The sequence below is a fragment of the Haliotis rufescens genome, unplaced genomic scaffold (assembly GCF_023055435.1).
Source record: "Haliotis rufescens isolate VD_foot unplaced genomic scaffold, xgHalRufe1.0.p SCAF_9, whole genome shotgun sequence".
Lineage (NCBI taxonomy): Eukaryota > Metazoa > Mollusca > Gastropoda > Lepetellida > Haliotidae > Haliotis > Haliotis rufescens.
The window spans coordinates 15,095,276-15,120,631 of record NW_025964383.1 but is presented as its reverse complement, the minus strand read 5'-3'; the positions used below and the strand labels follow the sequence as shown (position 1 = coordinate 15,120,631).

Here is a 25,356-nt window from a genome sequence, read left to right as displayed (position 1 = left end):
TCAGACCGCCGTCATATTGCTGGAATATTGCTGAGTGCAGCGTTAAACAAAAAACAAACAAAACACATCCTAGGATTTCAGGTACGATGTGTTCAAAGCAGCGTAGCCCCAAGCCACTGACCCATTGCTCCCCCTCTAACTATGGTAGAAATGTCCTATGTTTTGTGCTATTTTCTTGTCTGACTGCTGTGTAACATCCTCTGTGTTGTGCTGTACTTGCAGTGCCTGGTGTTGTGCCACGTCCTGCACGGCCACCAACTCTACATCCACCCGGTCCACATCGCTGTCATCCTTTTCAGCCTGCTGGGCTGCGTTGCCATCACGGTTGCCGTGGAGTTGATGTGGCGCTCTGAATGGACACTAGTATTACTCTCTCTCAGGGTGAGTTCACCTCATCAGCTCAATATTTCATGATGTGCAAGGCCGTATTGTGATACGTATCACGATACAGTGGATGATTCTACATTTTGAATTCAGAAGCAATTTGAAACACCAGGGTATGATTTGAAGTTTAGAAATGGAACAAAGATGCTGGTACTCAGTGGTACAACATGTTTAGCCATTCAATAAATAGGCACTGATGCATGCTCGTGATGCAAGCTTTGGGTATTTGGCAAGTGTGTAACATTAAACACATTACAAAATCGGCATTTTAAATCACCCGATATACCGAGCATTAAATATGATATTATGATACGTATCGTGGAAAGAGTGAACCTCAATTTACCGACATACTGGGAATAACACGCACCCTTAGTAACCAGCACCCTATGCTTGTCTAAAGAGGCAACTAACAGGATCAGGTGGTCGGGTGGTCAGGCTCGCTGATTTGCTTGTCATCATGTCCCAAATGCATGAGTCAATGCTCATGACGTCAATCACTTCATTGTCTGATCCAGACTTGATTTTTTACAGACCCCTTCATATAGCTGGAATTTAAACAACAAATAAACAAACAAACAAAAACTCTTTGGTTGAAAGCCTGGTTACTAAGAAAACATAACCCACTCAATCAATCACTATACTGAACTGCCTCTGTGGTCTAGTGGTAGAGCATCATACCAGAGAGCAGAAGTTCCAAGACATAACCCACTCACTCACTCACTCACTATACTGAACCGCCTCTGTGGTCTAGTGGTAGAGCATCATCCCAGAGAGCAGAAGTTCCTGGGTTTCATCCACGGCCACATTATGCCAAAAGATGCTACTTGTTGTTACTCTATGCTCGGAGTCAGTATGCTGTGTCAGAGTGGGATATTCATGTTAAACTGTGGCTTGGTATCTCAGTGGGCTAGCACTATAAAATCGGCATTAGTCTTGACTAGCAAGAGCAGCCACGCTTACACACACCTGCATGCACTTTCCTATATAAGTGCAATAATCTTGGATGCGACATCAAACCCCATTTCATCTCACCTCACTACTCACTATGCTGACCATACAATTTTGTGTTTTTTGGGATGGTGGTTTACACTTGCTGTAGCACCCAATGTACTGAATCTAGTCTCGCAAGTATACTCACCACCAAAAGAAACGCAAACCATAGAAACATATACTGATATAGAGAAGAATGTAGTTGAGAAGACATGTTTCCAATGTGTTCCACTTAATGACAAGACTGACAATCAGTCAAGTGTTACCACAAAGTGTCTTTATTTGTATCACGATATGCTCCACGTGATTTCCAATCTTCACACGCTAATCCTGCATGAGATAAATGGTGCATCTCAAGTCATGGATCTATATCGTCACATGGGTTGTACACACAACATACCAGTATGTTAGTTTGTGCATCGAACCAATCTTATATCTCTTGAGTGAGTGAGTGAGTGAATATGGTTTTACCCCGCTTTTAGAAATATTCCAGCAATATCACGGCGGGGGACACCAGTATGGGCTTCACACATTGTACACATGTCGGGAATCGAACCCGGGTCTTCAGCGTGACGAGCGAACGCTTTAACCACTAGGCTACCCGACCGCCCCTATATCTCTTGAATATGAGTAATTCTTCATATATTAACCAAAATGCATGGTAATCACGTTTCTTTTGTCGGTGAGTAAATGTGGAGTGTGTATCAGTGTAGTGCAATGTTGCGTTCTCTGGTTGCAGATCACGGGACCCTTCCTCCAGATCGGTGCAGTTGTGCTGATGACTCTGATGACATGGGTTATCTCCCTTCAGTGGTTTAAACTCTCACATTGGGGTAGGTAGGCACTTCTGCTGACACAGCTCGGAACACCACTAAACAGTAAAGGCACGGTTCATAAGGGTTAAATTATTCATTTAGTGACGATCCTGAAAGGGTCGGGTGTCATTGAACATCAACGCCAAGAGACATTGCCCGTAATATCAACCACTTATAGGTCTTACAGATTAACTATAAGCCACCATTACATGACTGGAATATTGATGGCTATGGCATGAAGAAACAAACTGTTGGACCTGAGTTGTTCTGCAAAAAGCTGAAGCATGCTTGCATTGTCTAATAAGAGCGTATACTAGTTCTATATTGGAACGCATTATTTTTAAGAATTAGGATTTAATTTTTTTTGAAAATCGAAATAAAACGAAACATGCGGCAGACTTTATGATGATGCGGGCAGTGCCTGAGAACCAAGACTAGTATTTTTTTTAGCCTAATATTTATTGTTAATCTCATGATGCCATGTTCACCATGTAATATTATTATTATTAGGCTTAAAAAATAAAATAAAAATTGGTTCTAAGGCAATGACTTTTGAAAATATAGTGCGGGCAGGCGTGTGTTTTTTTACTTGTTCAAACTAGTTTTTAACCAAATAAACAGTTGTTTTCTATCAACCTGGGAAAGGGCCTCCCAACATAAACAAGCATACAAACTCCTATTGCTACCATATCACGAGATGTGCAGTAATGGGAAGTAACTGTGTAACTTACGAGTTTTTCATTTTTGGGGAAAATGGAAATTAAAATGAAACGTGCGGCAGATATTATGATGATGCAGGCAGTGCCTTAGAACCAAGACTATTACTTCCTAATACTTAAACACAATGTGATTGCACTGCTTTACTGCTAATCTCATATTATGGTCATGTGTATGCTTGTTAATGTAGGGAGGCCCTTTCCCAGGTTGATGATACGCAACTGTTTATTTGGGTACATACTAGTTTGAACAAGCAAAAAAAAGGACAAAAAAAACACTCCCTGCCCACGCTATATTTTCAAAAGTCATTGCCTGAGAACCAGTTCTTTTATTTTTTTAAGTCTAATGTTTGTAACTTTTTGTTTTGTTCCTTTGGCCACACTGATGGGTTCTTAGCTAAAACAATGATGACTGCCATCATGGTTTATGCCATCTGTTGAAAAACTGATAAAGGTTTGAGTTTGGGCAGCACTGCAATCATCGAATGTTTCACACCAATCACATCTGGGAGGGCCTCAACAAGGGTTATCTCCCTTTGCAAGCTGTTATTGGGCTCATTAGTTGCGTGACCTCTGACCTGTGGGTGTGATGAAAGGAGGGCAAGCAGTGCTCATTTCACAGATGTGTCTCATTACGTGCACTGGTATCCTAATAATGACACAACTGATTCAGCTGTTGTTGAACCTTATCCTCTCACCTTCACAGGAAATGTTAACCCCCTCAAACCAGGAATACACGATGCCGTTAAGAACGTGGTCGCATGTAACAAATGTTATATTTGGGATAACACTTTCTTAGTAAAGTACAGATTCTCGTACTTTTTGGGGTTGAGTCCCATCTGTGATTCGAGCCCATACTTGCCAGAGTGAGGCACCTAATCACCAGCACACAAAGTCAGCGATCTAACCCACTGAGGCTGCCACAAAAGTGAAAGCCGGGCAACTGGTAGTCTAGATCACATACTAGGAGTACCCCTCTGACATGTAAATTGGCACAGCCTTGGTGGCTGAGTGGGTTAGATGGCTGACAGGACTAGCTATAAACTCGGAGGACTATTGACATAAGGTTTTCACTAGTCAAGGACTAGTCTTATACAAAAATGGAATTGCAATGTTCCATATTAGGGGTTGACGGGTCATTGAGGTCTTCTATGGTATTTGAATCTAGGGACCTCCCAGGTCCTCAACTTTTAACATTAGCAGGGCTCGAAAAATCCACTCGTCCGCTCGTATTGACGAGTGGTAACTGATGTCGGGCAAGCTAAAATGATCAAATACTCGTCCTGACAGACGAGCAGATGCTTACAGCAGTTTAATTTATATTTGATTTGATGTGCGGTATATTGACACGGAAATCACGGCCATTCAGCCGATCGATATCTATGTCGAGTATAGCATTAACAATTAGGCTGAGGTTTGTCTCTTGATGTATCTTTGCGCAGGCTTTGCGCTGAAACCAGTCTTTATTGATGTAAGCGGCCAGTTGCTAACTAAACTAAAATGTCGGATATGAGAAAGTTTTTCTCGTTGGACGGTCGTGCCGACAAAAAATTGACTGCACAGGCGGAGAAACAAAAACTTAGTCAAAAACAATACGATACACAAAAGCGGAAACGTTTTGTACAATCTGCGTGGTTGAGTGAATTTGAATGGGCAAAATTTGACGATGATGACAGCGAGTTGTATTACACCGTCTATCGAAAATACCCCAAACTATCTGATCCCAAATGTGGACTCAGAAAAGAAACTTTGAAATTTCACCCTAAAAGTAGGAAGCATATTCAGTGCTGTGAACATGATAAATATTTTGACAAACCCCAGACTGCGCAGTTTGCGAAGTCAATGCAAAAAGTTGACGAAAAAAACAGTGAAGTTTATGAAAAGCTATTCACAACAGCCCACTATGTTGCAATAATAGGGGAACCATTTTCAAAATTTCCAAGTTTTTGACAGTGACAGATAGATGTGTCTTTCATCATAACTTAACTGTTCAAAATAACTAAACTTATTATTCCTTAATTTATTCAATATTGTCTTACTGTGGAAATAAAAACACAAAATAAATCTTGAAACAATTTATTTACTTTGTTTTCAGTGGTTGGCACATGATACATGATATTGTCTGTTCAGCACTGAGCAATAGGGCAAGTGAAAATTTGGCAGGACGAGTACAAAATAAAAAGTTCTTGCCCTGCAGGACAAGTAGGGTTGAATTTTTTTTTCGAGCCCTGATTAGGGCTGTGACAGGTGCCCCCTGACTTCCATGCTTAGGTTTCAACACAGTTCTTGGGGCACACTCTGCCTGCACTACTCTCTATGTGACACGATCACTTGACAGTGGTAGTGCTTCAGTGTAACCCTGCCTTTCCGTGATTGCAAATGCATATCAAAGGTCCTGATCCTGCCCTTGACATGAGAGTTATTGCTCCTTCACAAACAGCTAATTGGCATTAACATATATTGACTTGCAAATGTGATCAGGTTCCAAATTTACTTGGATGTTTGTGAGAGTCCTGGTCCTTAGTTCGTGATTAGAATTTGATAGCTATTCATGAGTTTATTTCATGACATAAATGTTGGCATGGATGAGTCACTTTGCTCGTATCAGAAAAATAGGACATTTTATTGGCCCTGGGTTGTATACCTCAGATTCCTACATATTTTTGTTTGTTTATTTGTTTGTTAGTTTTTTGTTTAATGCAGCACTCAGCAATATTCCTGCTATATGAAGGCTGTCTGTAGATTATCAAATCTGGATTAGACAATCCAGTGATTGACATCATGAGCATTGATGTACGCAATTGGAATACGATGACATGCATCCACCAAATCAGCGAGGCCAGACCAACTGATCCCGTTTGTCGCCACTTATGACAAGCATAGTCGCCTTTTATGACAAGCATAGTCGCCTTTTATGACAAGCATAGTCGCCTTTTATGACAAGCATAGTCGCCTTTTATGACAAGCATGGGTTGCTAAAGACCAATTCTAATCCGTTACCTATGTGTAAGTCATCACACAAAGTATGTAGGGACATTATACCCCTACATGACCCTGTGGGGATTCCAGGTTAGAACTGTCCCCAAACAACCTATGCTTCTTGTATGAGGAAACTTAATGGATCCAGTAGGCAGGCTTGGTGATTTGGATTATTTCATTATACCTCGATGGCGTGAATCGTTGCTCATAATAACAGTCCAGGCTCTTTTATTTAGATGCTGCTGTCATATAGCTGGAATAGTACTGATGGTGCAGTTAAACAACAAAATACTCAGTGCAGAATTAAGGCTCACATATTTTCTTTTTGTGTCCTCTTTCAGCGTTGAAGCTGTTGTGGCTGACCGTGTATGTTGCTGTTATGATCGGACTGTACATATCCCCGTACTTCATCAATTCCCCGTGTGTCACTCACGCCGACAACTTGCCTAGTAAGCCCCTCGTACTAGCCCACCGAGGAGCATCAGAGGTTAGTGTTACATGGCTCCAGGCTTAATGTCTCCACTCTTATCATGCCCTGGACCGCCTCCGTGGTCAAGTGGTAGAGCGTCTCATACTAGCCCACCGAGGAGCATCAGAGGTTAGTGTTACATGGCTCCACGCTTAATGTCTCCACTCTTATCATGCCCTGGACCGCCTCCGTGGTCAAGTGGTAGAGCGTCTCGTACTAGCCCACCGAGGAGCATCAGAGGTTAGTGTTACATGGCTCCACGCTTAATGTCTCCACTCTTATCATGCCCTGGACCGCCTCCGTGGTCAAGTGGTAGAGCGTCTCATACTAGCCCACCGAGGAGCATCAGAGGTTAGTGTTACATGGCTCCACGCTTAATGTCTCCACTCTTATCATGCCCTGGACCGCCTCCGTGGTCAAGTGGTAGAGCGTCTCGTACTAGCCCACCGAGGAGCATCAGAGGTTAGTGTTACATGGCTCCACGCTTAATGTCTCCACTCTTATCATGCCCTGGACCGCCTCCGTGGTCAAGTGGTACAGCGTCTCATACTAGCCCACCGAGGAGCATCAGAGGTTAGTGTTACATGGCTCGACACTTAATGTCTCCACTCTTATCATGCCCTGGACCGCCTCTGTGGTCAAGTGGTAGAGCGTCTCATACTAGCCCACCGAGGAGCATCAGAGGTTAGTGTTACATGGCTCCACGCTTAATGTCTCCACTCTTATCATGCCCTGGACCGCCTCCGTGGTCAAGTGGTAGAGCGTCTCATACTAGCCCACCGAGGAGCATCAGAGGTTAGTGTTACATGGCTCCACGCTTAATGTCTCCACTCTTATCATGCCCTGGACCGCCTCCGTGGTCAAGTGGTAGAGCGTCTCATACTAGCCCACCGAGGAGCATCAGAGGTTAGTGTTACATGGCTCCACGCTTAATGTCTCCACTCTTATCATGCCCTGGACCACCTCCGTGGTCAAGTGGTACAGCGTCCACCCGGAGACCTGGGGTTCCATCCCCAGCCGCGTCATACAAAAAGAAGTTAAAAGATGGTACTTGTTGTTACCCTTTCCAGGGTTAGAAACTAACAGTTTTTGTCCACTAGTCCTTATAATGATAACATATAGCAAAATCCTTACAATGGGCCAATTTCTACTTGTCCTTATGATACCTTTACCATTGGGCAGTTTGGTAAGGACTTCAGGACTAGTGCCAATTTCTAACGCTGCTTACCTTACAGGAAATATGAGGGTCCTGTAAAGTAATAATACGGTGTTGTTTACTTTACTGTAAGATTTAGTAAACACTTTCATTAATGGACCTTATATTTCTTGTCAAGAATTTGTTACACTGAATATTACTGTGCATCCTGAGGAACACACTTTAATTATTTTTGTGTCCATTCTATACTTTTGTGCCCTGTAGAATCCTGGTCCCTTTTCATGTTGGTTTCACTAAAGTGGAATATCTGTAGTTGACGTAAAACCCAACTCACACACTCATCTCCATCAGCTTGGAACATGCTACAGGTCTCTGTGTGAGATGTCCAGTGTAGCCACCATGGGTGGGTGAGTTGTACAACTAATTGTTTAAAGCTGTTATGATGTAGCTGTCCTGTTTGTAGATTTTACCCGAGAACACACTGATGGCGTATGAGTTTGCCTACCAGGATGGAGGCTATGGTGTGGAGAGCGACGTGCAGATCAGGTGAGTCTGACATCCTCCTCTGTAGGTCCGGAGGCTGTAGTTGCTTCAACAGTTTCCCAGTACGTCATGCTCACAATAAGGGACTGTTTGAATAGTTGGGCGGTTGGGCCCAGTGGTTAAAGTGTTTGCTCGTCACACCCAGTGCCTCGGTTCGATTCCCCACATGGGTACAATGTATGAAGCCCATTTGTTCCCCGCCGTGATATTGCAACAAACAACAAACAGACAAACAAACAAAACACATACTAGGATTTCAGGTACGATGTGTTCAAAGCAGCGTAGCCCCAAGCCACTGACCCATTGCTCCCAAAAGAAACGTGATTACCGTGCATTTTGGTTAATATATGAAGAATTACTCATATTCAAGAGATATAAGATTGGTTCGATGCACAAACAAACATACTGGTATGTTGTGTGAACTTATGCTCATGAACGCATCCATGTACCCGTGAAGATCCGGGGTAGAATAGGTCTTCAGCAACCCATGCTTGCAGTGAAATGCGACTAATGGAATCGAGTGGTCAGGCTTGCTGACTTGGTTGATGCATGTCATTGTATCCCAATTGCTTGGATTGATGATCATGATGACAATCACTGGATTGTGTGGTCCAGACTCAATTATTTACAGACCGCCTTCATATAGCTGGAATATTGCTGAGTTCAGTGTTAAACCAAAAACCAAAAAAAACCACCTAAATTACGTTATAAGGCTTGTGGTGACCTATTGTTTAAGGGCTCGAAAACATGTGACGTGGGGATATGAGCATTAGTTGTGCTGGATGACGTGGGAATATGAGGATTAGTTGTGCTGGATGATGTGGGGATATGAGCATTAGTTGTGCTGGATGATGTGGGTATATGAGGATTAGTTGTGCTGGATGACGTGGGGACATGAGGATTAGTTGTGCTGGATGACGTGGGAATATGTGGATTAGTTGTGCTGGATGACGTGGGTATATGAGGATTAGTTGTGCTGGATGATGTGGGAATATGAGGATCAGTTGTGCTGGATGACGTGGGAATATGAGGATTAGTTGTGCTGGATGATGTGGGTATATGAGGATTAGTTGTGCTGGATGATGTGGGAATATGAGGATCAGTTGTGCTGGATGACGTGGGGATATGGGGATTAGTTGTGCTGGATGACGTGGGGATATGTGGATTAGTTGTGCTGGATGACGTGGGGACATGAGGATTAGTTGTTCTGGATGACGTGGGGATATGTGGATCAGTTGTGCTTAGTTTTGTACCTAAACTGCATGGATAGTTGCTGACAATATTGATCACTGGATTGCCTGGTCCAGACTTGAGTATATAGTTGGAATATTGGTAGGTGCAGCGTTACACTACAACCACTGATGGCTGGTGCCTGTTTCAGCCTGGACTGTGTGCCCTTCATCCTCCATGACAGGAGCTTAGAGAGGACCACAAATATAAAAGATGTTTTCCCGGACCGAGTAAATGATGATCCATCGTCTTTCAACATGTCGGATTTAAAAGCTTTGAATGCTGGTTCCTGGTTTATACAAGTGAGTACCGCAGAACAATGAAGGATGCCCTTTCAGGATATATCTTTGTGGGGAGTTGAGGTTACTCTACCAACTTACCTCCCTTTACTTATAAGAATAGCATACAAACACACTAAAAGGGACCCCTTATATTAGTTCGTTATAACTGAGATCATCCTAGGCACACAAACAGTTCATTATATTCCTCATTTTGGTATAAGCGTGTTCGTTATAAATGTAGTTTACTGAATATCTATACACCAGCTGATAAACAGCAACTTGTATCCGCTATTCTAAAGTCCGAGTCAAGTATACTTACTTCTAGTCTAGCAAGACCAACTCATACTACTCCCAAAAAAATAAAAGTCTTGGTTCTCAGGCACTGATCACATCATAATTACATCTGTAGCACATTTCGTTTCCATTTAAAAAAAATATGAATTAATACTAATACTCAAAAACAATGCGATCCAATATAGCAGTTACTTCCTTTCACATGCACACAGCTTTAATGTGCATCTCATATTATGGTCATAGCGGCAAATAGAACTTTGTATTCTTCTTAATGTATGGGGGGACACGGGTGGCCAAGTCGTCTAAGGCGCCGCGATTCGCTGTGCAGAGTTGTGTCCCTTGGACAAGCCAGAAACCTATGATTGTGGGTTCGAATCCCGGTTCGCCCCTTTTATGGTTCTAGGTTTGTCAGCTCCATACCCGTGCTTGTGGGTTTCACCAAAGTGGTAAATGTCTGAGACCTGCATCACTTTTGGCTTTCCTCCCACATTAAGCTGACACGCCCCAAAATGACTGGAATACTGTTAAAAGCAGCGTTAAACCCAACTCACTCACTCACTCACTCTGAATGTATGGAGGCCCTTTTCCAGATTCCCATATTGTTTGTTTGGTAATATACCAGTTTGAACAAGCAAACAAAAAATGCCCACCGCCTGCCTGCACTATATTTTCAAAATTCATTGCCTGAGAACCATTTCTTTTATTTTTTTAAGTCGTCATCCAGAAGTTCAGGTTCCAGTTTACTGGGGTTGAGACTAATGAGAGAGGAAGGGTTGAAACTGGATTTTTATAGTTAGTTAACACCCTTGCCTCAAGAAGATGATATGATCCTTGGTTTCTCGGGATATACCTATTCTGATGGGAATGTCGTACATTGAAACTGTATGTCCTGACAACCATGTTCACCTTCTCCTCAGAATGACCCTTTCTGGACTGCCGGAGACTTGACCGATGCTCAACGGAAACAGGTAGCCAATCAGACGCTGCCGACATTGGAGGAGCTTGCACGATTGGGCCGAAACTACAGTGACAATGTGTTGATGTTCGACCTGCGGGCCCCGCCACAGTCACACCCCTGCTTCAATCTGACCGTCAACTACACCATACAAGCCCTCACGAGAGCAGGATTCCCACTACAAAACGTAAGGATACGGTGTGAGTGAGTCAGCATGTGTGATTGAGTGACGACACGGTTGGAAAAGTCCATCAATATCATGGCAGACTCTCAATAGGCAAACCTGTTGTGTGTGTTATGAGCGGCGTCTGTAAGTAATCTAGTCATGTCCAGACAATCCAGCTATTGCCATCATGATTGCCTTCAATGGAGAATACCAAGACATAGAGTCAACTCAGCCTCGCATCCCGATTCATTTTCTCGCCTCTTAACGACCAACCATTTGATATTCTAAATCCTGACAATAAATAATTTGGACACCAAGGCATCCCAGACTCCCCGTGGATCCCCAGACAACCCAGACATTCCAGGCATACTAAGCACCCCCAGACACCCTCAGGCATACTAGACACCCCCAGACACCCTCAGGCATACTAGACACACCGAGACACCCTCAGGCAACCTAGGCATCCCCAGACACCCTCAGACATACAAGACATACTAGACACCTCCAGATACCCTCAGGCATACTAGACACCCTCAGGCAACCTAGGCATCCCCGGACACCCTCATAGGCATACTAGACACCCCCAGACACCCTCAGGCATACTAGACACCCCCAGACATACTAGACACCCCCAGACACCCTCAGACATACTAGACACCCTCAGGCACCCTCAGGCATACTAGACACCCCCAGACACCCTCAGGCATACTAGACACCCCCAGACATAATAGACACCCCCAGACACCCTCAGACATACTAGACACCCCCAGACACCCTCAGGCATACTAGACACCCCCAGACACCCTCAGGCATACTAGACACCCCCAGACACCCTCAGGCATACTAGACACCCCAAGACACCCTCATAGGCAAACTAGGCACCCCAAGACATCTCAGACACTCCATGGCATACTAGGCACACACTCAGACAGCTCAGACACCCCCAAACACCCTGACACGCCATGCATCCTAGGTGTCTCCAGGTAACCCCCGGGACCCCTGGGCATCTCCAGGCATCCCGGCACAGTGGAATGCTGGATAGGTCTACCAGTGTGAGTTACAGTCATATCCCTGCTTCAGGTCTGGTGGCTACAGACCACATTCAACAACAGCCGCCCCACCGGTGTCACCGTCGTGGGCGAATACTACATCCCCGTCAGCAGTCTCAGGAAGGCTAACATGTCCATCGTCAATGTCCAGTACACGGAGCTGACCGACGACCAGATAGAGTGAGTCACAGAACCAGGCATTTCCTGCAGTAGGCATCACACGATCAGTCAGTGTGGACCAGTTTGTCACGTGTTGAACATGCTGGACACAATATCAGGCCAGCACAATGGGATCAGAATCCCAGAATGTCTGTAGCACCGATTTGATTACAAAATAAACATGCCACCCCAAATAATACAAGTCGGCTGTTCTACTGTTGCACAGGAAATTACCAGTAGGGTACATGTTCTAATAATATTTGTTAATGTAAGGGACATAACTCTGTCTTATTTCTTTCTTATAACAGGCCAAAGATAGTTTAATCATCTAAGGCACCATAATTTCATAATTTGCTGTGCAGAGTTGCTTCCCTTAGGCATGCCAGAATCCTATGATTTGGGCTTTGAGCCCAGAATTTTCCTGATTTGTCAGCACTGTGAAACATCCCACTTCATGCTGTGATATCATATACACAGTGTTCACAGCTGTGATAACCTCAATTCAGTCACTGACTCTTCCTTAGAAGTTCCAAGCTGTTACTATGACAACTGTTTGTGTTTCAGGGAGTACCAGGCCTCCAACATCAGCATCAATATGTGGACGGTGAACTCCGAGTGGATGTACTCCCTGTGTTGGTGCATGGGCATCTCCTCCGTCACGGCAGACAGCTGCCACACGCTCAGGCACGTCCAGGCGCCCATCTGGCATCTGGTGAGTGAATCACTCAATCACTCACGCACACGCACACGCACACGCACACGCACACGCACACCCAACCATCTACGCATGCATTATCAGAACCAAGGCAGGAAAACCCATGCACCCACGGACTTACTCAATCAATCACTTATCCTCATGATTAGAATCAAGTATTGATAGTATTATCACATATTGTGTTTGGAATGAAAGTCTGTTCTGTTCTGTTCTGTTCTTATGGTGCAAGATGTTGTTTCCATTGGTGTTACTCACTGCCTCATTTAGGGGTGGTCGGTGGTAGTTCGCATCGTCGCGCCGAAGACCCGGGTTCAATTCCCGACATGGGTACAATGTGTGAAGCCCATTTCTGGTGTCCCCCGCTGTGGTTTTGCTCCAAGTGGCGTAAAACCATACACACTCACTGCCTCATTTTTTATTTTTTCTCTCTTTCTTTCGCTTTCGTCTCTCACTTTCTCTCTCACTTTCTCACTCTCTGTCACTCTCACTCTGTTCATTAAACCTCACTCAGGCTAAGTAAGGATAAGATATATGGATGAACAACTTCTCACTCAGTCTCTTCAGAAAATGGGGGATGTGTGTTGAATGTTGAGAAAAGTGTCCATCACTTTGAGTTAACGAATGTGTTTGTTTGGTGCAGGTGCCGTCCAGCTACCTGATCCTGTGGGTGACTGTGGACGTGTTGTCAGCTGTGATAGTCATCACGGTGTTCATAGTACAGAGGTATGTACATCACTCAAGGTCCATTACCTTGGTCTCATCCAACAAAACATGGTCTGTCTCCGTGGTCTAGTGGACAGTGCATCTGCCCATAGACTGTCTCCGTGGTCTAGTGGATAGTGCATCTGCTCGTAGACCGCCATCTGTGGTCTAGTGGATAGTGCATCTGCCCGTAGACTGTCTCCGTGGTCTAGTGGATAGTGCATCTACACGTAGACTCTCTCCGTGGTCTAGTGGGTAGTGCATCTACACGTAGACTCTCTCCGTGGTCTAGTGGGTAGTGCATCTACACGTAGACTGTCTCCGTGGTCTAGTGGATAGTGCATCTGCCCGTAGACTGTCTCCGTGGTCTAGTGGATAGTGCATCTGCCCGTAGACCGCCATCTGTGGTCTAGTGGATAGTGCATCTGCCCGTAGACTGTCTCCGTGGTCTAGTGGATAGTGCATCTGCCCGTAGACTGTCTCCGTGGTCTAGTGGATAGTGCATCTGCCCGTAGACTGTCTCCGTGGTCTAGTGGATAGTGCATCTGCCCGTAGACCGCCATCTGTGGTCTAGTAGATAGTGCATCTGCCCATAGACCGCCATCTGTGGTCTAGTGGATAGTGCATCTGCCCGTAGACTGTCTCCGTGGTCTAGTGGATAGTGCATCTACATGTAGACTGCTTCTGTGGTCTAGTTGTAGAGCATTTGCCAATATACCACTTCTGTGGTCTAGTGGATAGTACAATTGCCCGTAGGCCGCCTCCGAGGTCTAGTGGTAGAGCATTTGCCTGTAGATTGGAGAAATCAGTTCGTTATATGTTGTTTGTGATGTACGTTTTCGCTTGGAAATGTCTGCCATCATGATCTTGGATAAAGCAAAATACAAAATACATAATTGGAGCATTGACTTGTATTAGCAGTAATTACGTCATAGCATTCAACTGATAACATTTCATATCATTTTTAGAAGCTTGTTTATCAAATATGAATTTAGCATTTCACGATTTACATATGGGGAGATGTGTAGTCGGCGATTTTGCTCTGGCCTCGTTCTGCAAACTGCAGTCGTGAAACTGCAAAGATTTAATGTTTGTTTTACAGACAAGATTAGTCCAATTACATGAACGGGTATGAATACTAAGATTAACATAAAGCATAAAGTTTAACAAGGTTGATTTGCCGTTGATTGTGTTGATACGCCGCTGATTATGATTTGCAGCTGATTGTTTGATACGCCGCTGATTGTGTTGATGCGACACTGATTGTGTTGATGCGATGCTGATTGTGATTCGCGGCTGATTGTGATTCGCGGCTGATTGTGTTGATTTGCCGCTGATTGTGTTGATGCGATGCTGATTGTGTTGATACGCCGCTGATTGTGTTGATACGCCGCTGATTGTGTTGATTTTCAGCTGATTGTGTTGATACGCAGTTGATGTGACGCTGATTGTGTTGATACGCCGCTGATTGTGTTGATTCGCAGCTGATTGTGTTGAATCAAGGTTGATTGTGTTGATTTGCCGCTGATTGTGTTGATTTGCAGTTGATTGTGTTGATATGCCGCTGATTGTGTTGATTCGCAGCTGATTGTGTTGAAACGCCGCTGATTGTGTTGATTCACAGCTGATTGTGTTGATGTGACGCTGATTGTGTTGATTTGCCGCTGATTGTGTTGATTCAAGGTTGATTGTGTTGATTCGCCGCTGATTGTGTTGATTCAAGATTGATTGTGTTGATTCGCCGCTGATTGTGTTGATGTGACGCTGATTGTGTTGATTCACCACTGATTGTGTTGATTCACCGCTGATTGTGTTGATACGCCGCTGAATGTGTTGATACGCCGCTGAATGTGTTGATACGCCGCTGATTGTGTTGATACTCCGCTGATTGTGTTGATACGCCGCTGATTGTGTTGATACGCCGCTGATTGTGTTGATACGCCGCTGATTGTGTTTATTCACAGCTGATTGTGTTGATTCGCAGCTGATTGTGTTGATTCGCAGCTGATTGTGTTGATTCAAGGTTGATTGTGTTGATTCCCGGCTGATTGTGTTGATTCGCAGCTGATTGTGTTGATGTGACGCTGATTGTGTTGATTCACCGCTGATTGTGTTGTTACGCCGCTGATTGTGTTGATTCAAGGTTGATTGTGTTGATTCTCCGCTGAATGTGTTGATACGCCGCTGATTGTGTTGATACGCCGCTGATTGTGTTGATTCGCCGCTGATTGTGTTGATTCAAGGTTGATTGTGTTGATTTGCTACTGATTGTGTTGATACGCCGCTGATTGTGTTGATGCAACGCTGATTGTGATTCGCAGCTGATTGTGTTGATTCCATTTTGATTGTGTTGATTTGCCGCTGATTGTGTTGATGCGACGCTGATTGTGATTCGCAGCTGATTGTGTTGATTCAAGGTTGATTGTGTCGATTTGCCGCTGATTGTGTTGATACGACGCTGATTGTGTTCATTCTACGCTGATTGTGATTCGCCACTGATTGTGTTGTTTCGCAGCTGGTTGCGTTCATTCGACGCTGATTGTGAACGCCGCTGATTGTGTTGTTTCGAACCTGGTTGCGTTCAAGCGACGCTGATTGTGATTCACAGCAGATGGTGTTGATTCGCCGCGATTGTGTTGATTCGCCGCAATTGTGTGGATTCGCCGCGATTGTGTGGATTCACTCCGATTGTGTGGATTCGCCGCAATTGTGTGGATTCGCCGCGATTGTGTGGATTCACTCCGATTGTGTGGATTCGCCGCAATTGTGTGGATTCACCGTGATTGTGTGGATTCGCCGCGATTGTGTGGATTCGCAGTTGATTGTGTTGATTCACTGCTGATTGCGTATAGCCAATTGTCAGTGACACTTGACACTGAATGAGATTTCTCAGTTCGCTATACATGTCACTAATTTGTGGTATTTGGGCTTATCGGGGATCAGATATCAGTTCGATAGATAAGTAAATTTGCTGAAGAGAGTTTGTCCTGTACGTAAATTTTATATGATAATATATAGGAGATAAGTCATGGATTTTGTGACAGGTAGTTGTATCCCTTTGTTCCGTCTATCCGTGTTCGCTCTTTCCGTCTTCGTTATATCCGTGGTCTACTGTAGTGTTGTATACATTATAAGTTTTAACTTGTTTCAAGAGTGTATTGGACCCGTGAAGATCCGGGGTAGAATAGGTCTTCAGCAACCCATGCTTGCCATAAAAGGCAACTATGCTTGTCGTAAAAGGCGACTAACGAGATCGGGTGGTCAGGCTCGCTGACTTGGTTGATGCATGTCATCGATCCCAATTGCATGGATCGATGCTCATGATATCAATCACTGGATTGTCTGGTCCAGACTTGATTATTTTACAGACCGCGGTCATTTAGCTGGAATATTGCTGAGTACGGCGTAAAACAACAAACCAACCAGCCAAGAGTGTATTGTTTTGATTTACGGGGGTTATCTTCAGTCCAGAATATCTTAAACATACAGGTTTGAAACTGCTATTCAATAAGAACACTGATTAGATCATAATCACACGCAACACTTTCAAAAATGTTGGATAAATAAAAGATGTACCAGCCTAAGACATGTGACATTCTATTTACAGAATCCGATTATACGGGACTTCCTTCAGTCCTGAGACCATCTCCCTGAACAGCGCCACCCGCAGCGCCCAGGGCCACCGATCTCGCAACATGAAGGAGAAGTTGCTCTACAACATGACGGACGGGGACCTCGTGGAGGAGGTGGAGGCGCGTGCTGCCGGGCACGGCGGCGTGGTCAACCAGCCCGCATCATCCTACTCCATGGCCTCCATCAACAACGACCCCTACGCCAGCCAATACCACAACGGAAACACCTTCCCCGACAGCAAGTATGAAGTGGAGTAGAGCTGGCCGGTGGTCAATGTGACAATAGTCTTTCTTTGTGACACTACAAGTTTGGATGCAATATTTTTATCTGTGTATTACGGTGTATTTATTGGTACACACAGCCTTGTGAGCTTACGTCACTGTGTCACGGAACGTCTGGTAGTCGTCTTTGTCAAAGGCAGGTAGTTGTGTGTGGCTCTCTGGCTGTGTGTGAACGTGTTGTGACATTGGATCATTCCAAGAAAAATGGGTTAATTGCTTTGCTCCTTGTCATGAAACAGGAAAGGCTTTGCAACAAACAGAGGACTGCTGTATCAGTAGACTTCTTGTCAGATCGTCAGTGAGGTACGGATAGGAAAAGTGGAAACAAAGTTTCTCATCCCGTGTCATTGAAATTTATAATTTTGGTTTTGGCCAGCAAGAAATTTTAGTCTAAACTTTACAGAAACACTTGGAATACATAGAGTTGATTTTGACTCTTTCAAGTCAAGTGTTACGGGAAGCTTATGTCCGGGTATGACAACGGGAATGAGGATTCAAACTCAGACAACATTACCTAGCATGCCTTCAGGCCTCACAAACCAATTTCTTTGTTTTTTGTCATTTGGCTGAACATTATTTAGTGTGTCAATATATATAATGCCATCATTGCTTATGAGTTTATCAATATTCTGCAACTGAGAGAAACTTTATTTCATGTTTTCATGAGCTGATGAGAAACTTTATTTCATGACCAAATGTGAAAATATTGAACGTACCTTGAGCCACAGTTTGTGAGTACAGCGTGTATGGTGGAGCTGTTGCCCTTTGATATCACTTGCTACAACGTATATGTTATGTTTCCTACTGCCTTGGTCAGTGTGTATGAAGGATGACCTGTCGGAGTGACTGGGGTAGGGTGGCCACCTTTCAGTTAACCCTAGAGGCGCAGTCCTTTGGTTTTATCAGGTATTGTGAAGGTGAACTTCAGAACCTGGTTCATAGACAGTGTTGGTGCTACCACAGGGCCTTTTGTTGTCTGTTGGTTGATTTTTGTGACCGAATGACTTTAAAACACCAGAAGAAAAGAAATTACTTTTGACATATTTTGCAATGGGGAACTGAATTTCATTTGTGGGCGGTGAGAGGATGAAACCACTTCTGTATTCAAACTTATGCAGAGCTCGAGATAAGTTGCGTATTTGCGTAAAATACACATTAAATAAACTGAAGTTTGCAGACAAATAAAATCCTAGCGTATAAAATACGCAACAAAAACTATAAATACACTATTGAAATAAAAATAATGCGTATATTACAACTATTTGATAAAACCGTTGCGAACATTACAACTGTTAGAAAAAATTATTGTGTATCAGACGATCACCAAATTCACTTACCGACAGTTACATTCGGAAAAGCACGTTGTGCCTAGGCAATGTACGTGTTGTATCTTAATTAGTCGCAGATTGGTATTTAAAACAATAGCTTTCTTACAATGCTAGGTTTTGTAAACAAAAATTGTCTTCCCGGGGAGGGAGCCGCAAACAGACGCAGACGGGTATACTACTATTCACATAGTTTTAAACGGGATTGTTACGAAACAGGTTTTAAGTTAAATTCCCAAATGCCGAGAAAGAGGTGGGTAAAAATGTTTTGAATACCATCTAAAACTTGTGGATACACACTCAAAATCCAACCCCTGAGTAAAATCCCAAATAACCCACAGCTTACTATAGGGCTGCTGATGGCTTCAGAAACTAAACAGTCTGAAACCCAATACACAGTTTGATGTTCTCAACTTCCAGGGCACGGGTGGCCCAGTCGTCTAAGGCGTCACGATTCGCTGTGCATAGTTGCGTTCCTTGGGCATGCCAGAAACCTGTGATTGTGGGTTCAAATCCCGGTTCATCCCTTTTATGTTTCTAGGTTTGTCAGCACCATACCCGTGCTCGTGGGTTTCACCAAAGTGGTAAACGTATGAGACCTACATCACTTCGGGCTTTACTCCCACATTAAGCTGACACGCCGCGATATAACTGGAATACTGTTAAAAGCGGCGTTAAACCCAACTCACTCACTCCTCAACTTCCAATCCTGTTTGCGGGTGTCAATGAGGACAGAATCAGCTGGAACTTGCGATAAATCATCGATTACGTACCAAACCTGTTTCTTTTTCGTCCATTCATAGAAACTTATACATGATTTCTTTGTTAATCTTTCCACCACCCCCATTAAATTTAGGCCCAATTTGTTTAAAACCAACTGATGCTAAATCCAAGGTGTTGTGTGCGTGGTGGACCAACACTGGCAGGGCTTGATTTAAGGAACTTAATTTAACTTGCACCAGGTGCATGTTGACACGCAAACCTAGTTGTACCAGAAAAGAAAACTGCTTGCACCCTGTACCATAAATTTATGGAAGTTCAAACCTGCACATTATCTTGAAGTACTCCCATTTTGACAACATCAAGCCCTGAGATGCAAGGCAAATAACACATTATAAGGGAGGTTATTGCTTTTGTATGGAAAATAAGCTCTCAAGTATTGAATGTGTTCAATTCTCAATGTATGGACATATAAGGGTTAGACACAAATTGGAAAAAAATTGATACGCATTTAGACATAAATATTAGGATGCATGTTACAATAATAGGTTGCACTGGTGCATGTTTTTTTTATAGTTGAATCAAGCCCTGAATGGTGATGCAAAGACCCTCTGTGCCACGTCGACTCATCGCTGTATTTGTATGATGCACATATTTCAGATATTTATGAAGTATTATTAGTTAATATGCATATCATACAGTTATTCTATATTTTTTTACTGTTTGAAAAGGAGACTAATCAAGAGTGACTATTAACATGAACATTGTACCCAGAGGAGTGGGGGCGAAGAGTGGCGACAGTGGATCATCTAGAATCAGTCTGGGATCTCATTCCTTGTGCATTGTTATGGACGTTATAGTTTTGTTGAAGGTTGTTCGTGATGTAAGCTATCACTGGCAAGGGAATCTCTTTTATTCTGTTTTATTTTGTCTGCGGATGTCACTGTCACTGTCCAAATATGGATTCACATGTTAATTAGGTTGACAAAAAGGTTTAAAATCCATTACTGGTAGTCGTGGAGTAATGAGTTTCACCAGAGCATTGTCCAAGTGTCACTGGTAGGTAACTACTGCATAACCGGATTCACCAGAGCATTTTCTCACAGGAGTGTGACTGATGCATAACCTGTGCTTCACCATCTTCCTGAGGCAAGGGAGTTATCTGACTGAAAAAGTCCAGTTTTCACCCTTGCCAAACTAGGCTGGAAGTTCTGGGCTTGATTCCACCATTGGCTATTACAAATTATGTCCCTTGTATGTCCCTCCTATTGACCAATCAGATTTCACCTCTGATATCACTTGCATTTGTTTCAAATGGATATCTGATCGATAATCAAGATCTATATTGTAATAAAACGGGTCTTACTTGCATCAAATGACGTAAGCACCTTGATTAAAACAAAATATTTGGAAAATATGCTTTGCAAATCCTGTAATCGACGAAAATCAGTTTACGAACCGGATGTTGTTTTCGTTAAGCGATTTTGATTGGACTATGCATAGACTTTTACAGTCAGTTAATTCCCTTGCCTCAGGAAGATGGAGCTTCACCTGAGCATCATCAGATCGTCACAGGTGTAGTCAGTGTCTCAGAACTTAAACTATGTGTACGTAATCCATCATGTGACAGCAATTACTTTGTTATCAGCATTCATCTTAACTGAATTTTACACTTGGTTGTCACCTCCACAGTTTTATTTCAAAGTCTCTAGTTGTGATTGCTTGTTTTACAGTCGGTATCTCAATCAGCATTCATTGTTTTATTTTACAAGGAAGATCTTTCCTCATATAAACCTCTGTCCCACGGACATAATATTCTGCCACATCACCTCTGTTGAAAGCCCAGGAGCCCAGGAGCCCAGGAGCCCATTCAGCAACGCAATCTTGGGGCCACAATTGTCGTAACTCCCTTACCTGGACATAGAATTACTTCTTAACTCTGAGATGGCTTTGTTGAATGGAACCCTGGTATATACATAATAGCTTCAAATTACTTTGTCAGATGCCAGCCTCATTAGAAGGTCGGCACTTATTCATGTCATCTGTGATGAAAAGGGAGGCTTTGTTTTGTTAACTGTATGGTTGTAAAATGCAATGGGAAGAAATCTTTAACGGTCTACATCACAGTGACAAATGCCTACTGTGTTAATGATACAAATTTATGCATGTATCAGTAGTGTTCTCAGTTAGGGCTGGGACGGGTCCAAATTTACTACCCGGGTACCCATTACCCTATTACCCGACCCTACCCGGGTACCCGTTCTAGATATTTAGAAATAGGTACAAACTGACCGATTTGGAAAAGTTTGACCGTAACCCTGGCAAAATGTATATAGATACATGTGTAAAACGATCCGCTCATGCATACACTGAAGTTTAATGCAAGAAGTTTTATCTTTATTCAAACATAGAATTAAGAAGGAATGGGTGCATTGTCAGAAAGAAATGGGAATATTAGTGACTTATAGTGTAACCATAGAGTTTTAGATAATTTTTGTCATTAAACAATATATATCACGTGACTAATCACGGGTCCGGGTAGTCGTGTGGGTACCCGGGTCCTACTCATGACCCACCTGACCCACCTGACCCGAGTGCCCGAGTTACCCGTCCCAGCCCTATTCTCAGTTACTACTTTCAACCTTGAAATAAAGCGGTATTGTCATGTTACTCTCCGACCCCTTTTCAGAGTCCTGGCTCTTATTTTAAAACCCATACCTGCCTCCCTTTATAAAGGCTGACTCTAACAGAGGAAATGTGCAACAATGTTTTAACTCTAGCTGACAATTAGTTGTCAGCCATTTGTTTTCAGGACTCGCCAGTCTGACAGTCATATTTTTCTCAGTCATATTTTGTTGTTTTATTTATGTATTGACAGGAGAAACAAGTTTGAGAAGATGAATATCACTTGTGTCCTAATGTTTGTGCTGATAATGTTTGATTTATTTACACTACATTCTCCACATGTGCGGATAACGGATAGATTTTGTTAACCTGAGGATGAGGTATCCTTTTGGTACAGGTATGTGTCAATTATCTTGTTTACATTTGAAAGAGGTTAATGAGAATCTCAAGACAAGATTTGAGTGATCCTATATTATAGAGACACCTGGCTAGGTAATATACAAATGTCTACACCTGTTGAGGGTATTGTTCGACCACCTCATTGATTTTTCATTACGTAAGTGTTTACTGAACTTATTTCAATATTCTTAGTTGAACAAAACCAAACCCTCCTTTGTGAGGGTTTAAGACTAAAAGTCCTTGTGAGTGGTGTGATAGGACTGTGAAGTAGATGTTATCTGATATGTCAGTAGGAATGCAAAGTAATACAGAGAATATATATTTATATTTCAAAACGTTTATCAAGAAAACTGTTTATGCACAATTTTTAGTACCTATTCACATAACAGTATTTTCAGTATGTCAAATCAAACATGATTTAAAATTAACAAGCATACACTTTGTATGCTAAATGCTAAATTTCACTCAGTCAGAAAAGCTGACTATCGGTATGATGTATAATGTTCTAGCGACAATGTGAACATTGTTCTTTAAGTTTGTTCCAATGTGTGTAACAAATGCTTAATGAAAATACTCAGTGTTTTTGCAATGAAATTGTGTTTAGTTGATGTGTTAGCAAGCTTGTCCATGTTTCATGTGATTGTCCTGCACACAGACCTCCCAGCAGAGCACACAGACGAAGTAGCTAATGCATGGAGTACAAGACATGTGGTCTCTGTCCATCTTACATGTGCAGATCCACAGCAGGCATGTGCACCCACACCCACACCCACACCCACACCCACACCCACACCCACCCACCTACCACCCCCACCCCACCCCATCCCTTCTGATACGTACTCAACATTGATGCATTCAGATGATTGCAAAAGTCCTGTACTTTCAGAATACACAAACTCACTTGATGATAGATATTCAACAAAATTACATAACAAAACACAAATTGCCAAAACTTCAAATGCTCCTTGAGCAGCTGTATCCACTCTTTGATGGTCACTGCCTAACTGGCGTGGACTGCACTGTTCAATGTTCCCTCTGGTTTTGTATACAGTAAAACCTTGTTACTCCACCTTGAAGCTGTATCCATGCCCAACTGGCGTGGACTGCACTGTTCAATGTTCTCTCTGGTTTTGCATACAGTAAAACCTTGTTACTCCACCTTCCTTGAAAATTGACAGGTGTTGGATGAAACAGGGCACCACTGCACAAGAACCACTTCCAATTCAGGTATAAAATAGATATAATGTACAGGATTTTATTTCCTGAATTGATTTCAGTTATTTTGGTAAGTAAGTCAAATGGTTTGCCTTAGTTTCCACTGGAGATAGAAATAAAATGTGATGTCCTTTTTCCCCATTCTCGGTGTTTCATCCCCGAAAGTGTCTTGAAATATTCCTGACTCTTGTGGAGGCACGGGTGGCCAAGTGGTCCAAGGCGGTGCAAGTATCTGTGCCTAGTTGCGTCCCTTGGGCATGCCAGAAACCTCTGATTGTGGGTTATGTTTCTAGGTTTGTCAGCACCATACCCGTGCTCGTGGTTTTCACCGAAGTAAACATCAAGTACCTGCATCACTTCGGTATGTCCTCCTACAGGTCCTAAGCTGACACGCTGTGATTCAACTGGAATACTGTTAAAAACAGCGTTAAACCCAACTCACTCCCTCATTCTTGTAAGCTTGGTGGGGGCACAGGTGGCCCAGTTGTCCAAGGCGCAGCGTTTCACCGTGCAGAGTTGCGTCTCTTGGGCACGCCAGAAACCTATGATTGTGGGTTTGAATTCCGGTTCGCCCCGATTATGTTTTTCAGCACCATACCCGTGCTCGTGGGTTTCACCGAAGTGGTAGACATCTGAGACCTGCATCACTTCGGACTTTCCTCCCACATGAAGCTGACACGCCGTGATATAACTGGAATAATGTTAAAAGCGGCGTTGAACCAAACTCACTCACTCACTCACTCACTCACTCACTCACTCACTCACTCACTCACACAAGTAAGCTGGCCACACATCTGGGAGGTCTCTCTGTATGTCCGGCTTCTGCCAAAAGTCTTGTAATATTGTATGCGTTGATACCAGGTATGGTTTTTTGAAGCATTTGTGATATCATACATTCCATTCACTGGTTGTTTTTCATACTTCAGATCAAATGTGTACATACAGTGTGTGTAAATGTCATGGAGACAGATCTAGGAGGTGAACCATCGGCCAAACTGACCCTAGTAATCAAGCAATAGTATAGGTGGATTTAACTAAAAGGTTTCTAACATGGTACAATAACTATTTTGTGTGGTTGTATTCAGGATCTAATTTAATGTTTGCACACGGATTCGTAAAATACAGAATGTTGCTATGCAAAAAAAAATTGAACAAGACCTGTTGTGTGCTGTAATACACGATGTGTGTTCTGACTGGTAATACAAGGTGAACTTCATTGGGCGTTCATCTCGGTAACAAGAATACATGCACTCTGTCTAAACCAGTAAGTCTTCACCTCTGCAGAATGCTACATTATTATATTGTCCCTTGGGCGAGTTCGAATCCCGGTTCGCCCCGATTATGTTTCTAGGTTTGTCAGCACCATACCCGTGCTCGTGGGTTTCACCGAAGTGGTAAACGTCTGAGATCTGCATCACTTTGGGCTTTCCTCCCACATTAAGCTGACACGCTGCGATATAACTGGAATACTGTTAAAAGCAGCGTAAAACACAACTCACTCACTCACTCACTCACACACCATATTACTATATCATGAACATTCTCATGATCTGTC

At 43.2% G+C, this 25,356-nt stretch overlaps 1 protein-coding gene across 1 annotated transcript in view; it reads left to right on the top strand.

Moving 5' to 3' along the window:
- The window catches only part of LOC125371720 (glycerophosphodiester phosphodiesterase domain-containing protein 5-like), a 51,312-nt gene extending 32,536 nt beyond the window's left edge, over nt 1-18,776 (top strand). The window contains exons 4-13 of the mRNA XM_048391117.1: nt 223-381; nt 2,114-2,207; nt 6,226-6,371; nt 7,973-8,055; nt 9,434-9,584; nt 10,775-10,999; nt 12,059-12,207; nt 12,751-12,898; nt 13,542-13,624; nt 17,211-18,776. Coding sequence (XP_048247074.1) covers nt 223-381; nt 2,114-2,207; nt 6,226-6,371; nt 7,973-8,055; nt 9,434-9,584; nt 10,775-10,999; nt 12,059-12,207; nt 12,751-12,898; nt 13,542-13,624; nt 17,211-17,493 — 1,521 coding nt within the window. The 3' untranslated portion in view covers nt 17,494-18,776. The remainder of the gene's footprint in view (nt 1-222; nt 382-2,113; nt 2,208-6,225; nt 6,372-7,972; nt 8,056-9,433; nt 9,585-10,774; nt 11,000-12,058; nt 12,208-12,750; nt 12,899-13,541; nt 13,625-17,210) is intronic.
- The last annotated feature ends 6,580 nt before the right edge of the window (nt 18,777-25,356 follow it).